This window comes from Mauremys mutica, chromosome 5 (genome assembly GCF_020497125.1).
Source record: "Mauremys mutica isolate MM-2020 ecotype Southern chromosome 5, ASM2049712v1, whole genome shotgun sequence".
NCBI lineage: Eukaryota > Metazoa > Chordata > Testudines > Geoemydidae > Mauremys > Mauremys mutica.
Window position 1 is genome coordinate 19,128,646 of NC_059076.1, and position 16,456 is coordinate 19,145,101.

General features: G+C 43.6%; 1 protein-coding gene across 1 annotated transcript in view; it reads left to right on the forward strand.

Moving 5' to 3' along the window:
* FRAS1 (Fraser extracellular matrix complex subunit 1) overlaps positions 1-16,456 on the forward strand; it is a 312,388-nt gene that overhangs the window by 186,906 nt on the left and 109,026 nt on the right. The window contains exons 20-25 of the mRNA XM_045017440.1: positions 6,987-7,139; positions 9,149-9,295; positions 13,034-13,180; positions 14,677-14,817; positions 15,109-15,249; positions 16,161-16,301. Of these exons, the coding sequence (XP_044873375.1) occupies positions 6,987-7,139; positions 9,149-9,295; positions 13,034-13,180; positions 14,677-14,817; positions 15,109-15,249; positions 16,161-16,301 (870 nt within the window). The remainder of the gene's footprint in view (positions 1-6,986; positions 7,140-9,148; positions 9,296-13,033; positions 13,181-14,676; positions 14,818-15,108; positions 15,250-16,160; positions 16,302-16,456) is intronic.

Consider the following 16,456-nt stretch of genomic DNA (forward strand, 5'->3'; position numbering starts at 1 on the left):
TATCGTTCTGGGGTGTATTAACGAGACTGTCGTATGGCAGACACAGGAGGTAATTGTAACTCTACCCGGCACTGGTGAGGCCTTAGCTGGAAGACTGTGTCCAATCCTGGGTACCACGCTTTAGCAACGATGCAGACAAACTGGAGAGAGTCCAAAGGAGAGCAACACAAATGAAAAAAAGCTTTAGAAAACCTGACCTGTGAGGAAAGGTTAGGAACACTGGGCCTGTTTAGTCTTGAGAAAAGAAAACTGAGTGAGGGGAGGGAGAGAACTTGATAAGTCTTCAAATATGATAAGGGCTGTTACGAGGAGGACGGTGATCAATTGTTCTCTTCATCCACTGAAGGTAGGACAAGAAGTAATGGGCTTAATCTGCAGCAAGGGAGATTTAGGTTAGATATTAGAAAAAACTTTCCAACTGTAAGGGTCGTCAGTACTGGAACAGGCTTCCAAGGGAGGTTGTGGAATCCCCATTGCGAGAGGTTTTTAAGAACAGGTTGGACAAACAGGTGGCCTAGGTCAGGATGGTCTAGGTTTATTTGGTCCTGCCTCTGCACAATGGGCTGGACTCGATGACCTCTCTAGGTCCTTTCCAGCCCTACCTTTCTATAACTTCTATGATTTCTCTGTAAAGTTTCAGAGGATGTAAAAAATGTGCTTGGTTGTAACAGACTATTACTCCAGCTCACTGGCCTGACTCACCACTGTGTTGATTTAATTGGAGTTACATCACTGTAGAACTGGTGTGACACAATGGTGAATCTGCTCCGTTGTGTTTGCGTGTGGCCTGGGTCTTCATTGTATGTAAAAGTGTATCTTTTGTGGTGCTGAATTCTTTTTCTTTTTAAACCAGTCTGAAGCATTAATTACTTATTTAGGTCCCCAATCCTGCGTATGGATCTCCTACCACAAACTCCAGCTGATTCTGATGTAGGATTAGCACCTTAGAAAGCTCGTTAGCATGTTATGCTTTGTAGCTCTATGCAGAGAAATCCTTTATTTCCTCCACTTTATTTTTCCATTACTTTTCATTGTGTTCTCTCTAGCAAATCCCCCTTGAATTGTCATTCCTAGCTGTAAGATTTACTGGAAAGAATTAGTAACATTTATCATGTAAGGATTAGTCTTGGGAATGGTTTTCTTTGCCTCTGGCTTGTGTGTATGTTTTAATTGCCCCCTGTCATCTCTATAAGTTTGGTCAAGTCTCGTAGGATGGTGAGCACGCTGTTATTTTCATGTCCTTGGGCTTTGCATGGCTTGGATTTGTCCTGCAGACTCTTTATTATTGGCAATGATGCACGAGCCAGAAAGAACCCTGCTTGGTTTTCAGAGCTTAGGCTGTATATGAAACACGGGCAGTTGGAAGGACCATCATTTCCCTTCTACACGAAGCCAAGTTTGAGCTGGAAATCGCTGAAGCAAGAAGCATTGGCCCCCACAGGGCTGTTTCTACAGAATCACTTCTCAGTAGAACCACACTTCAAAGGCCCTCAGACCCACGGAGATCAAAGAGTTTCAGTGGCCTTTGGCTCAAGCCCTAGAATAGGAGGGAAGGCTTAATAGTTACAGTGCAGCAAAGAGGGGCAGGAGATCTCAGTTCTGTTCCCAGCTCTGCCTCAGTCTTGCTGTGGGACCCTGGATAGCTCACTTAGGTCCTGACCCTGCACCACAGAAGTCAATGGTAGTTCTGCCAATGTGTTCAGTGGCACAAGATGAGGCCCTTCATCTCTCTGTGCAGCTATATAGTGGGGATAATACTTCCCTGCTTCACAGTGGCAGCGGCGGGGAGGGCGGGAATGTCGGTAAAGTGCTTTGAGATCCTCTGACGAAAGCTGCTGTAGGAAGAGTGTTGCTATTGACTGACTTTTTAAAACATCTGTGGGGTGGGTCTTTGAGGGAGATGTTTGTGGCTGGAGGGGGATGTTGCTTCTTGTTCCAAAGTTCTGTCTAATCGTAGAACAAATTGCGCATACTGATGGCCCTGTGCCCTGCGTTTATGCTGTTGTTGCATCTCAGTCAGCCTCCTCGCTCAGCACAGATTGAAATGTTACTCTCTACGTTTGCCTTTACGGGTTATTAATGATCAGTTCGAGAGCAGCTGTCCGATAAAAGTGAACATCAGAAACCATTACATTTACATCATGTACAATTTGCATTAATATTTGCAAGGTTTTTGACTTTGCTTCAGAAGCAATGTTTCCACAATTATCTTGCCATCTATCATGATAGCTTGTTATTCCAGTCCCTCCCTGACCCTGGAGGCAGAATTTTGTAGTGACTTAAAGGGTGCACTGTGCATTGTAGCCTCGTCTTATTCTTTTTATATCCATGGGTGGGAAAATATTTTATGAAAGATTGAGAAAGCCAACTGTCAAGTGAAACTATTAACTTCTAGTGAATTTTATTGTTGCGTTTGTTAATAATAATAATAATAATTAATAAAATAGTGTTATGCTTAACACTGTCCCAAAAATGCACTTCAGTTATCACAAGAGGAAAAAATGCTCAAATATTTTGAAGCAGAAGTGGGTGTTCAAACTGTGGTCTTAAGGTATCCAAAGCCTCTGCAAAGAAGCTTCTGAGGAATGTACAAGTCAGTTTCTCTGTCTGTAAAATGGGGATAATGATCCTGATTTCCTTTATAAGGAGCTTTGAGATCAATGGGTGGAAACCGCCATATAAGAGTTAGGAATATTTTCAGGTGTATGTTTGGATTTTTAGCTGTTTCCAATCCAGTTTTAGGTGTTTTTATTTTTCCAAAATTTGACAAAGATTACTTGGCATTTTCCAATGTCTAGTAAAAGTTTTTGTTTGGCTTCAGAAACCTTGGAAAGTTTCACCTTCACTAAAATTGCTGTCCTTCTGGTGAAATCCCACCTTCTTTACTTGTGGGAAGGAAACTCCTCAGGGTTTCTTCAGATTTCTTCAAGAGTATTCTCAAGTACTTAACTGAAGACCCATGAGAAAATCACAGGAAAACCTGAGGTCTCACGTGGTGGAAGAGCCTGAGAATTCAGAGACCAGGTTCACCTCTGCATTTTGCTAACCTATAAACCTCCAGCCATCAAAGGCTTCCGAGAAGAACTGATAGAGAAGATGACTGACTTGGTGATGGAATTCAAGACAGCTCTTGATCTTGATCGCCTCAGTTTCCACAGGGATGACACCTCTGGTTCAATAACCCCAAACCTCCTAGTTAAAGTTTCCATCTTGGCATTCTCACAGGTATTTTCCAGATCCACACATACAGTTGGTCAGCCCCCCGACCGGATCCTTAGGCTGGATGTGGACATAAGGGTCCAAGTTCTCGGCTGGTATAAATTGGGATGCCAGTTTATACCAGCTGAGGATCTAGGTGAAGAAAAGCAAGAACCACCTCCTTGCTTTGGTCTGGGCTATTTTGTCTCATGCACCATTCCTCTGGAATTCCTCTCCTCCGTGTGTTCAGAGACACTCCTGCTCTTTGTGGCAATATAAGCATTTATCTATGAGACTGCCAAGATCCCATTAACTTTATAAGGAGCTGAGTGTGTTTGTTTATGGGCGAATGCCCCCTTCAGCATATTCAAGAGTAAGGTAAAAAGTTTTTTTGTTTTTAGATGACCTTCTGACTAAACTCTATTGACTTTTCTCTTTGGATTCATTGTAAGTTGCTGTGGGAAGTTTGCATGATGACATGCCTGTGAATTACATGGTATTAGATTATTGATTTAATATCATGCTCTGTTCTTATCCCCATATTCTCTGTTATCCTAATGGGTAAAATATGGGTGAGCATATAATAGGGAAAATATATCCCGAGGAGCCCTTAAAAAGCTAGGTATAGCTAAACAACTCAACGCAAGCATTTGCTAGCTTAGTAATGGAGGAGTCAAGAGGGCATGGATGGCTCTGGGTTCTTTGAGTTTTGGCTTCATGATGAGTCCCTGTTCTGTGTGTTTCACAAGGTAAGCGGTCGCCCCTGTGATTTTAGGCAGGTCAGCAGCAGATCACTTTCCAAGTTTGGGGGTGTTTTCTTTACATTTCTAGTGTAAGACTTGTGCATGGTGGTGGCTTGATAGTGCTCTGGAGTGAAATCTTGCTGCAGCTGTTTTATCCTGCTCCCTCCCAGTAAGATTTTGGTGGGGGATCAGGTGGAGAAAGAGGAACCCTAGAGCTTGATAAGAAACAAGGTTAGTTAAGTCATTGGCTATTGTGAAAGCAGCTCTGTGAACGTGAGGAGGAGAATGAACGAGAAGACACTGGGACTATCATCAAGGTGACACCATCATACTCTGAAGACTGTCTGGGATGCTGAAAGATGCCTCACAGAGTAACGTACTGAACTCACATTGATTTTCAATGAGGGTTGAATGCCTGACTCCTTGAAAATGCCAGCCAGTATCACTCCTGGAGCTGAAGTCATATCCTAGATATGGTCTGGGGAGAAGTGGTGTGAAGGGGTCAAGCAGAAGTAAAAAGACAAATATCGGTGTGGGAGTGATAGCAGGGGCCGTTCAGAACTATAAGGAGAATACTCTGCTCCTCTTCCTTCTTAGCCCAACGGGAGCCTGGTGTGAAAAATCTATATAACCTTTTACAATATAAAGTACCTTTGTTCTTCCATTTCTCAGCCACATGTTCCCCACGGTCCTTCGAATTCACCACAAGCCATTGTCTTTCTGGGGGGAAGTCAACAGTGTGAGTGTTCTTTGAGCTCCACACGTTCAAAGTATCGGGGGTGGATATAGGACTGATTTCTCAGGAAGCAACAGCCAAATTAAAGGAACTGTTTTAACACGTAGGAACAAACACAGCCAGGCTATAAAGAGGAGAAAAACGTGCTAGCACCCAGCTGTATAGGCACTTACACCTTTTAAATGTCTTTGGACTTTTCCAGCATGAGAACAAAAAATTATTAGTATTTCAGTGCCTGGTGTACTGTATTTGTCTATTTATTGCACCTAGCCAACAATTATCACCATCCAATACAGATACTTGGAGACAATAGACACTAATATTGTTTTGGTGGTAGAGTGAGTAAATGAATTACTAGGTGAATAGGGGGAGCATGAGAAATTTGTGAAACCTACTGGTGCTAATTTTAGTGCTTAAGGAAGGTGCACATAGATGCTCATGATCTTCTTAAAAAAAACTATCCCACATAAATTACATACCACATACCAACATATATAATCATATGTACGGTACCTCAGTCCCTCATCCTGCCATAAACACTGCAGGATAAGACATCTGGGACCATGCCAACCACCTCTGACTTCAGGGGGGAATCTATGGAGATGCAGGGTCTGTCCACTCTCGAGTTCATTGCAGGATCAGATCATACTACAAATACATGGCATTACGCACAGTATAGTGTGAGGCTTTGGGGGATATTTTATTAGTTCTTTTCACACACAGGATTCTAAAGCACACAATACGCTAACCCTTGCATGCTGTGTATGCAAGATGGATGAGGTTTTCCATTGTGAATCATGGAACATTACAAGCATTACTTGGTCTTTACTATCAAGAAATGTATAGAAAAAGCAATTTCATGATCTTAACCATAACATTTGTTCTCTTTTCCCTTTGGCTGTTAGGTCCCTATCTGTAAGATTGCGTCCTTGGGGCCAGGACCATGTCTTCTATGTTCTGTAAAGTGCCTAGTACACTTAGGGTTTTTATTGCTTTTCCTAGGGTTTTACGCTGCCGGCCATCACCATAGGAGTGCTCAGCACTCTTTAGGCACTAATTAAATAAATAAACAATGATGACCCTAAGTGCATGCACCACACTGCTTAAAAAGTTAATGGCACAAAATACTAGTACCTTATGCCAGAGTCTCAGGGAATGAAATGTGTAGTAGGTTAGGGGATGAGGTATGCAGTTACTTGAATGATCAGAAATACTGTATACTCCCTGGGTCAAATTTTGCCCTAATCTGCACATCGACATTGCTCACAGGAAGGACTTGTGCATGTGTAACCAGGGGAAGGAATTCAGACTGAGGTTTTCAAAGGAGCCTAAGGGAGTTAGGCACCCCATCACAATGGAAATAGGTGCCTAACTCTCTTAGGCTCCTTTGAAAATCCCAGCCTCATTCTTTAGAATCAAAACACTGCAATTCTCAATGAAAGGTTCAGGAGAGACAAAGGACAGAAAGGTTAGTTCTCAGTAGAAATCTCATTATTACATTTCTTTCAAGGTGGCCATTATTTCTCTGCTCATTTTCTGAATTACTGTAATGAGGATTAATTTGGCTTCCAGGATACCTTGCGTTGACCTTATGTACGTACAAAAGGTTTGTTGTAAAACCTTTTGAAACTCTGAAGGTTCAGGGGAAGGTCAGGAGCCATTAATTGGAGTGCTGCTGAAAAAGAGGTTTGTAAGGCTGGCTAATCCTCCTGTGAATGGCACTCTTGGCTAGGCTGCTGGGAAGGCAGTGGTCTTTTGGGAGTGCCGGGTGGGAGAGCCTGGGCAACGTGAACCGCAGGAGAAAATTGATCCATTTGCTCCGATCATGCTCTTTTGGGAGCATAGAATCTGTACAGCCGGCAGCATCCTTTTTAGAAAGATTAATCTTAGGGGAAAAAAAAAGTGCCAGGGTCTTTTTAGGAGAGAGCTTTGAACCATCTTTGCCCATGAGGGAGGAAGTGGGGAGGACACTTGAATTCAGCAAAAGGCACGTTCAAGCAGTGTGCACGCTGCCTGATGCTACATAAAAAGCTGTAACACCACAGCACCTGAAAATAACACAGAGTAAAAATGGGAGGAGGAGGAGCAGTCCACTGGGCCTAATATTTGCTGATAATGCCTCTTGCAAACCTGATCCCGTACCCCTTTTGCTCCGAATGAGAGTTGTGCATGCAAAGTGCTCATAATGTTACTTTTCCGAATTATATTCCTTGTGCTCTCTCAGTGTCGTTCTCTCTGAGCAGGGCTGTTTTGCAGGATGATGGTTAGAAGCCTCCTTCATTGGTACCCGCTATTTCTTTTCTCTTTAGACTGTCATCCTTTGTGCCAGCAGTGCGTGGCTGATCTCCACGACACGGGCAGCATCTGCTTGAAGTGCCAGAACGCCCGTCACTTGCTGCTGGGGGATCGCTGTGTTCCTGACTGTCCCATGGGATCCTATGCAGAAAGCGGAGTCTGTAAAAGTGAGTAACACCTGGAGGTGGAGATTAGGGGTGAGATCTGCCCAGCTGCTCCCATGGAATTGCTTCTCTTGAGAGGCACCGGGGTCCAGTGGACAGGTGCTGAGCTAGGATTCAGGAAATCTCTGTTTGAAGCATGGTTCTGCAAGTCACTGCACTTCTCTGTCCCCGTTTCCTCTCCTGCCCTTTGTCTGTTGTTAAATTGGAAGCTCGCTTTGAGGTAGGGACCGTATGTCTTTGTACTGTGCCTAGCCCCATGGAGCCCTCAAGTCCCCGAGCACTGCTATTACACAGATAATACTAGTTAATATACTGCAGATAGCAGGAAGTTTATGGGAAAGAAGAGGGTGGGAGCATGGTTCTGGGTCAGTCTTGTGAAAGGTCCCCGCCTCATCCATTCAGTATTGGCTGATGCAGTGATGTCACTTCTAGGGGTTGTTTTCAGGTAGGTGGGGCTCAAAGATTTTCCATATTCAAGGAGCACGTTAAAGTGGGGTCACTTCAGGCGTCCATCACTAAGCTGCTATGATTCCTGTCTCTTCTGCCCTTGTGGTAGTAGCACAATTTTAGGAGCTTGATTGTCCAGGGGAACTTCTAGGCATGTGCCAAGAGGAGAAAAAACAAATTCTATTCACTAAGGTGGGAACTACTGGTACAGAGGGACACTAAACACTATGGTGAAATCCAGGCCCCATTGAAGTTAATGGCAAAACTCCCACTGACGTCACTGGACTTCACTCTGTGTATAGATGTCAAGTGGGCACAGGACCCTGCATTAATCTACGGTTGGATCTCAAACGAGGAAGGTTCTTACATCTTGAAGCGGCCTCTTTTATCCGTGCTCTTAGGAATCCAACAGAAAACCTGCCACCTGAAGCTGAGTATTATCCCAATGTTTAGAATCTCTTTGCAGTTGATTGAGGCTCTTGCCAAATCAGTATTGCCAGAGGCAGTAATTCCTGCCAGCCCCGGAGAGAAAAAGCCAGCTCCAGAAAAGCTAGTCTGACTTCTTGGGGGTAGTACGTTGTAGGTGGTCAGCCAGCAGTGTTGATAGTACCATTTTGATGGTGCCTTGTGCCTTTGGGTCCATTAGCCCTTTTGTGCCTACCCTGCTACCTGCTGGTGCTTGAGTGGCACTTTTTTGCAGTCTTCTTCACACCATTTTGCCTTTCTCAAGAGGACATAAATCCATTTCCTATGAGAACTCTAGGATGTCCACCCACAGCTTGTCAAACCCAGTTCATCTTACATGAGACAACATATATTATGGATTGATAGAAGAGAAAGACACCAAAAGAGGAAACATCATATATTTAAATGTCCGATCTGGCCTCTTTGCATGAGATGGGCAGTGCCTAATCCAGACTAAATATACAAGATGAGCACTGCAAAAACTTCTCTCTGCTGGCCCAAGATTTCGTTACAAGGTCGCTGTATCGTTATTTACCTAGCTCCACACTGACAGACATACTAACTGTGTTTCTTAGCTTTGTCTTAGCCTTCCAGGTAACATAATTCACTCCAGAGCGTTATAATATGTCGTCTAGTGGGATATGCCTCTTGGAGGGAGGGGGGGATTCCTTCCTCCTGGAAAGCCAAGTTTAGATAGAGCATTTCTTGGGTGTAAGGGTTTCATGAATTACCCAAATTATTCTGTTGTTCAAGCTGTGTCAAAGTGCATATTGAATTTAGTGTTAGCTTTTAAGATTCCTAACATTGCCTTGGGCCAAATTCAGCCTTGAATAAGGTGGGTAATTCCATGGATTTCTCTGTCCACTTACAGTCAGTGATGGATCTGGCTCTTTACATTTAATGAAAGCACAGTTCTTTACTTACAGGACAGTCAGGAAAGCAAGAAATCTGACAGCGAGAACATGTGTGCGAGCAGGAGTGGTGGGTGCTCTGTACTGTGAGGATCTGTCCGGTGATGTGCACTTGTAAAGAACCACTACAGACCTGCTTGAAGACTTGCTTTTGTGTGAATGGTATTTTCATTCTTTCTGCCCTCTCAGAGTGTCACCCCTCGTGCAAAACCTGCAGTGGGGGAGGCCCTTTCTCCTGCTCTTCCTGTGACTCCAGCCTCGTTTTGTCCCACACTGGCATGTGCACCTCAGTCTGTTTCCTGGGATACTACAGGGATGAGAACAGGACCTGCAAACGTAAGTGTCCCCCGCCAAACACTCCCTCCTCCTCAGAATACCCTTGCAAATGGTTTCTTGGCTTCTTGATCCCATCTGTCCTGTCATGAAAAGCTTGTAACTGTCAGGAAAATGCTGTTGGTGACATTATGAAGACCTTGACCTAGACTTAATAATTAAGTAACTTCACTGTACATGCAACAGTGAGTATGCAGAACAAGGGCCTAATTACCTACTGCCTTGTACAGGTCTGGTCATTTATGCCCGTGCAAAATGGGTTCAAAATGCTACTATTCTGTTTGGGCAGATTTCTGCAAGGTGCTTAGCACTCTAGCCACAATCCAGCAAAGCTCTTAAACATGCGCTTAACTTCAAGCATGTAAATAGTCCCATTCGCTTTAATGGGTCAGTCCAAGTATGTGTTTCAGTACTTTGCTGGCTTGGGACCAGACCGCTCAGCAGGATCAAAGCTTATGAGCACAAAGTGGATTCCACTCTTACTAACTTCTCCAGAAAACCCACTCTCCAAATAGAAAGGCTTGCCAAGCCTCAGTGTCGTGCCAAACTCATGGATAGTCTTCTGTGGATGTCCTAAAATATCTGTTTCTCCCCTTGGGCTGTCCATTCACTAGCCTTATGAAACCAAAGCCCTTGCTGAATACCGTTGTAGCTCCCAAACTTGAGTGAGACGTTTATTTGTGTAAACAGTCTCATTCCAACCACACGTGTCTCATCTCCCGGTTTGCAAATAACGTTTTTATTGGATGTACAATTTGTGGCTGGTGAAAACTAACGAGAGCCTTATGGCAGAGTGTGTTGATGTATAGAATTTGTGTAATTTCAGGGGGCACTCAGACCTGTTCAGTGCAGTGTTAGTGATAACTCATTTAGAAATGGATTGAGCTGCTGTGTTGGAGAACTTCCATTTAGAGATAACAAAAAATGTTTAATCAGAATCTTTGGTCTCTTTCCCTCCTCCCCCATTTGTTTTGATTTCACTACACTTTTGAAGAATCCATAGTTTTGAAAATACCTTAGATTAAATCAAAGGAATGTAAAGTAGATCTATGTACTCCTTTGGTCTCGATATGTCTACTGGAGTGTTTGTAGAGAAACGATGACACAAACTTAAGAAGCTTTCCACGAAAGTGGTATGCATCTGAAAACATTGTTGCAGAGCAGTGCTGATAAAAGAAATGGCATGTACTTGTTTTTAAATGCGGCGTTTGTTTTCCCCTTTGGGAGCAGTCTTTTTGGATAGTGTGACTACTGTGTATTTTGAACTCCACAAATGTTTTATCATTCGTGGGTCTTCTAATTCATGGCTCTTTTAATGTAAGGATACTTGACAAACACCACACCTTTGTAAGGACCGATGAAATGAGACAAGTGCTGGCGCATTTATAAATAGGTATTAGATGCTTTAAATAGACTTTTCTTTAGGGTACATCTACGTTACCACTAGAGGTGTAATTTCAGATAGATGTACACAGGGTAGCTTTGATTGAGCTAGTGTGCCAAAAATAGCCGTGTAGCCATGGCAGCATAGTTTAGCTGCCCAATTACAGTCCTATCCTTGACCCTAGGTAAGTAGTCAGGTGGCTAGCCTGAACTGTCGCCTGCACTGTTGGGGCTACACTGCTACTTTGAGTGCCCTTCATCAAAGCTAGTTCGTGTCCATCTACCCAAGCTGGAAATTACACTTCCAGCTGCCATGTACATGTATCCTTGGAGACCTGATGTTTTCTCCCAGTAGCTACAGAATTGTATGACATTTTTGGACCATATAGCAGCCAGTCATTAGCTCAGATGTCACGAGTGACAAAATAGGTGGTTTCTCCTAGTTTCAACAAGACACCAGGAAAAAAACAGGTATTTGCAGCTAATCTGTACTTTGAGTTTTTCGGATTTAGGACTCAAAGTGAACTTGAACCAAGAACAAGTGCACATGCACCCCCCTAAATAGGAACCATTGAGTTTCATAGATCTCTACTTTCCAGCCACACTGAGCTCATTCTCAAGCCTGTGAGAACTTTTGGCCATAAAAGCGACCAGTCGAACTTCATCCTTTGGATTTATGGGGCCATATTTCCAGAGATTTGCCTGTATGATTGTATGCAAAAAATTGTACTTGCATTTGCATGATCAGATGCCATGATTGTGTTTGAGATAATTGTGTGCTCAAATAACCAGTTACGTTTCTAGCTGACCGTTTGTATGCATAATTGTTGCATTTGCTAGCACAGCTTTGGTAACTGTGCATGCAAGTTAGGAGTGTAAATCAACACAATTTTTGTGTTTCTGAAAATATGGCCTTTGATGTGCATTGTACCCCTCCAAGTGATTGCTCACCATTAAAAGTATGGCAGGTCAATATCATAGTGGGCTTTCTGCACATCGGCTAGATGCTATTAGGGGTACGTCTATACAGCAGAGAAGACCTGCAGCAGCAAGTCTCAGAGCCTGGGTCAACTGACCTGGGCTTGCACTGCAGGGCTAAAAATAGCAGTGTAGACGTCTGGGCTTGGGCTGGAGCCTGGTCTCTGAAAGCTGATGTTGTGGGGAGGGTCTCCAGTCTGAGGCCAAATATCTGCACAGCTATTTTTAGCCACCCCCAGTGCGAACGCTGTGAGCTCGGATGAGTTGACCCAGGCTATGAGAATCACTGCTGGGTTTTTTTGTCTGTGTAGTTGTAGACGTACCCAAAGTCGCTTTCCACTCTTTTGTAGCACTTTGCTATTAAAGCTTTGCTGTGGGATCAGAGAATCATAGAATCTCAGGGTTGGAAGGGACCTCAGGAGGTCATCTAGTCCAACCCCCTGCTCCAAGCAGGACCAATCCCCAACTAAATCATCCCAGCCAAGGCTTTGTCAAGCCTGGCCTTAAAAACCTCTAAGGAAGGAGATTCCACCACCTCCCTAGGTAACCCATTCCAGTGCTTCACCACCCTCCTAGTGAAATAGCTTTTCCTAATATCCAGCCTAGACCTCCCCCACTGCAACTTGAGACCATTACTCCTTGTTCTGTCAAGGATAGCCAAGAGCTGTGCCATTCTTGTTGAATGCACCTGCATCATGCTGAGAAATTCAGACTCCCAACATCGTGGAGTTGGAATGAAATATTTTGAACCTCTGGGGGTTGCAACTTGTCCAGCTGAACCATCAGATTTTGCTTCCTGTGTCTATAAACCTGTAACATCCCACATTTCAAGTAAAATGTAAAACACTTGGTGAAACACTTTGGTGAAATTCTATGGCCTGTGTTATGCAGGAGGTCAGACTAGATGATCCTGATGGTCCCATCTGGCCTTCAGAACTCTGAGTCTATGAATACAAACTGGAAGGGTTAAATTTAAGTTACTCAAGGTCGAAGGAGAAAAATGCTTGAAGAACACTTGTATACAGGGATTTGAATTCAAGTCTCATGTTTGACCCTGGTGGTTCGCCAGATTATTAGTACATAAACTCTGTCCATCTTGGAGAAAGCAATATTTTAAATTGCTCTCAAGTGGCCTCTTTTGGTAGACACTCAGAGCAACATTAAGTCCTATGTGGAGACATGACCAGAACTCCCTTTTGGATAGATGAAGGGTAGTCATGAAGCAGGGTCTGGGGATGGTAAGCAGGGAAAGCTATGAAGAGTTACCCCAGCAGATTCTCCAAAGAGAACATTGAATAGTGAAGCTTCAGGTAAATCTAACATCATTTAGCTAGTGCTTCAGTAATTGCAGTGATTTTTTTTGTCTTAATTTCTCTACAGCTTGCAGTATCCACTGTCTGAGTTGTGAGTCAGCCATGGGATGTACGTCATGCAGAGACTCAGCCAAGGTTCTATTATTTGGTGAATGCCAGTATGAAAGCTGCACTCAGCAATATTATCTTGATTACTCCACCAAGACTTGCAGAGGTGAAAAATGCATATTTTCTATTTAAAAATAACAATTAGGATGGCTGCAGAATGGTCTATTACTGAGCAGATTTTTTTCTGTTATCTTTTTTTCAGCAGTCCTCTGTCACATACTTCAGTTTTCAGTCAAAAAAAAAAATCCCCAAGATTATTGCAAACCCTTCCTTTGTAAATGATTTAGTAAGTGAGCCATCAGACTTTCCAAGGGTCAAGATTTGCAATTCATTCAGTCATGACTCAATTGAATAATGAATGAGGTTAACATTTTAAATCTTTTTGTATTAAGCACATGTAGGGTCTTGTATATTGACTTGAGTATCTCTGGCTTATAATTACACCTCTACCTCGATATAACGCTGTCCTTGGGAGCCAAAAAATCTTACCACGTTATAGATGAAACCGAGTTATATTGAACTTGCTTTGATCCACCAGAGTGTGCAACCCCGCCCCCCCCAGAGCACTGCTTTACCGCGTTATGTCCAAATTTGTGTTATATCGGGTGGCGTTATATCGAGGTAGCAGTGTACTACATCCCTGAACAACAACAAATATTGAGAAAGATTTAGAAGATTTGAGATTTCCAAAACTCTCCTGGATAATATTCCATACTGGAAATGTAGTTTGAGGATGATGTAGCTTTATCATCTACCACCACCATCCAAAGCAATATTACAAATCAATGGTTATTAGATAGTTATTTCTAGCTGGCTCTCTCTATGCCTCATTTAACTAGGTAGTGGGAGTCTGATGATATTTCAGTACTGTAGAGAAGCAGTGTGTAGGGCACTGGACTGAGACTGTTCTACCCTGGCTCTGCCACAGATCTGCCATGTGACATTGGGCAAGTCACCTCACCTTTGTAGGCCTTTGTTTCCCCTCCCTTGCATTGTCTATCTTGGCTACTTAGACTATAAGCTTTTGAGAGTGGGGATTGTCTTGAATGATGTATTTGCACGGGGCCTAGCACCAGGCTGCCCCAGTTGAGGTGCTACGGTACTACAAATAATATTATAGGCCATATTATGCCCTGGTGGACATGGACACATGCACACAGCCTCCACTAAAGGCAGCAGGAGCCATGCCTGGGAATCTGAAGGTGGAATTGGGCCTAACTATATTTGCTATGTTTCTGGCCTGAGGACTCTCCTCTGAGTGACCTTCCTCTTTGGTTAGTGTGAATTGGGAAAGCTTTCAGCATCCTAGGAGTTCCAGTCTGTGCAAGATAAGAGATTGAGGATTTTATGTGGATAAATACTAATGTTTAGCATTAGCAGATAAGGACCCACTGGTGCCTAAGGGATAAGAGCAAATTTCTCTGTCTGCGAAGCTGCATCACTGATAAGAAGCTCCATACACTGAACAATACCTGTGTTGAACGTAATTAGGGAATGTTAAGCCAAAGAGAGGAATTCCGCAGCTGATAGCTGCCTAATGTGTGTACAGCGCTGGATGTGCATGCAGAAGGGTGCCCTACTTTGACGTTTTCTTTATTCTAGAGTGTGACTGGAGCTGTAATGCTTGTAAAGGCCCCACGAGGACTGACTGTCTGCAGTGCATGGATGGCTACATTCTGCAGGATGGGGCCTGTGTTGAACAGTGCCCGTTAGCTTTCTACAGGGAATCAGACACATGCCAACGTAAGTCCCTGTGAAACTGCTTTTAGCTACCGCTACGGTGCCATGCTTCCCTCGTTGGTTTTCGAGTCTGTCTCTAATTTTCATTTGTGTGTACAGCAAGTTTTTGATTCTGAAGGCATGCCCTAACTTCAGCCTCCCAACCCCCTACACGCAATCTGTCTCTGAAGACACATAGGTATTAATGTAATGGGCCCAGCCATATATCACTTTTGTGCAGGCAGCAGTAAAAGGCCTAGTTGCTAGGACGTAGATGGTAGTTAATTCTTTTTTGGTTTTGCAAATGTTTTTCAGGATGTGATGACCATTGCCTCCAGTGTCACCATCCAAACGAGTGCGCTCGCTGTGAAGCTCCTTTTCTCCTCTTGCAAACGCACTGTGTCCTGGACTGTGGGAAGCGATATTATGCAGACCGCACAGAACAGAAATGCACAGGTGAACCGAACTGGTGTGAGATGGTGGGAAGGGATTGAGGTTGCAACTCTTTAAACACCGTGAACTGTTAATTCTCACATGGTGGCTTAGGCAAACAGAGAGCACCGCTGACATGCAGAGATATGAAACTCATTGCTGACTAGGTGAAATCAGATTGAGAATTAAGGAATAGGCTTTGCCTACCCTGGGACCCACTTATGGTGAGTTTGAATAAAGTGAAATTCCACCAAACAGCAACTCTGGTTTTAGTGATCCTCTGCTTATGACATTTGCCCATAATAAAAATAACATTTACTGTTATGTAATAGATCCACTCTATTACAGCTTTCTGCAGTCTGTTCAGATTAGCTTGTTGTGCAGGATCTGAGGACACGGCCAGGTTTTTCAGATGTGCGAAGCTAACTGTGGTTCCACTTACAACATTCTTCTGTTTTGAAAGATTGTCAGTTTGAGAGAGCTTTCCTACGTTAAACGGGGGATGCTAGTAGAACCAGCAATGAATCTGACACTAGTAAAAGCTGCCTTCCAAGGACACCCACTCTCTGTGTATTTGTAAATGGGTGTGTTAGCACTTGTAGATACAGGGTGGGTCATTTTTTACCATTAGGAAAGGTAGTAATGGGAGTACACCTCTACCCCGATATAACGCTGTCCTCGGGAGCCAAAAAATCTTACCGTGTTATAGGTGAAACCGCGTTATATCGAACTTGCTTTGATCCATCAGAGTGCGCAGCCCCGCCCCCCCGGAGCGCTGCTTTACCACGTTATATCCGAATTCGTGTTGTATCGGGTTGTGTTATGTCAGGGTAGACGTGTAGTTGTTTCCTAATCTAAGAACTGGGACACCTGCACATATCAGTTCTTGCATTGTTGTGATGGCTAATGAGCTTGTGCCTTCCCATCCATCTCAGCTTGCCCCGGGGGATGCTTAGAGTGTGACAATGCCAGTGAATGCCACCTCTGTGATGCCACCATGTTTCTGAAGAACAAGCTTTGTGTTTCTTACTGTGGCCATGGTTTTTATGGCGACACCAGGACCAGAGAGTGTGAAGGTGAGTTCCTCCCATGGTGGATAAGGGAATTAAACTGTGGTTTTCTGACAGGTTTATGGGTCTAAAGGTAGCACGTGTTTAGTAGTATTTTTTAAACCCAAGTTTTGTACAGACCCTCCATGCTGTTCATGGACTGGCCATTAAAGAAGCAGAAA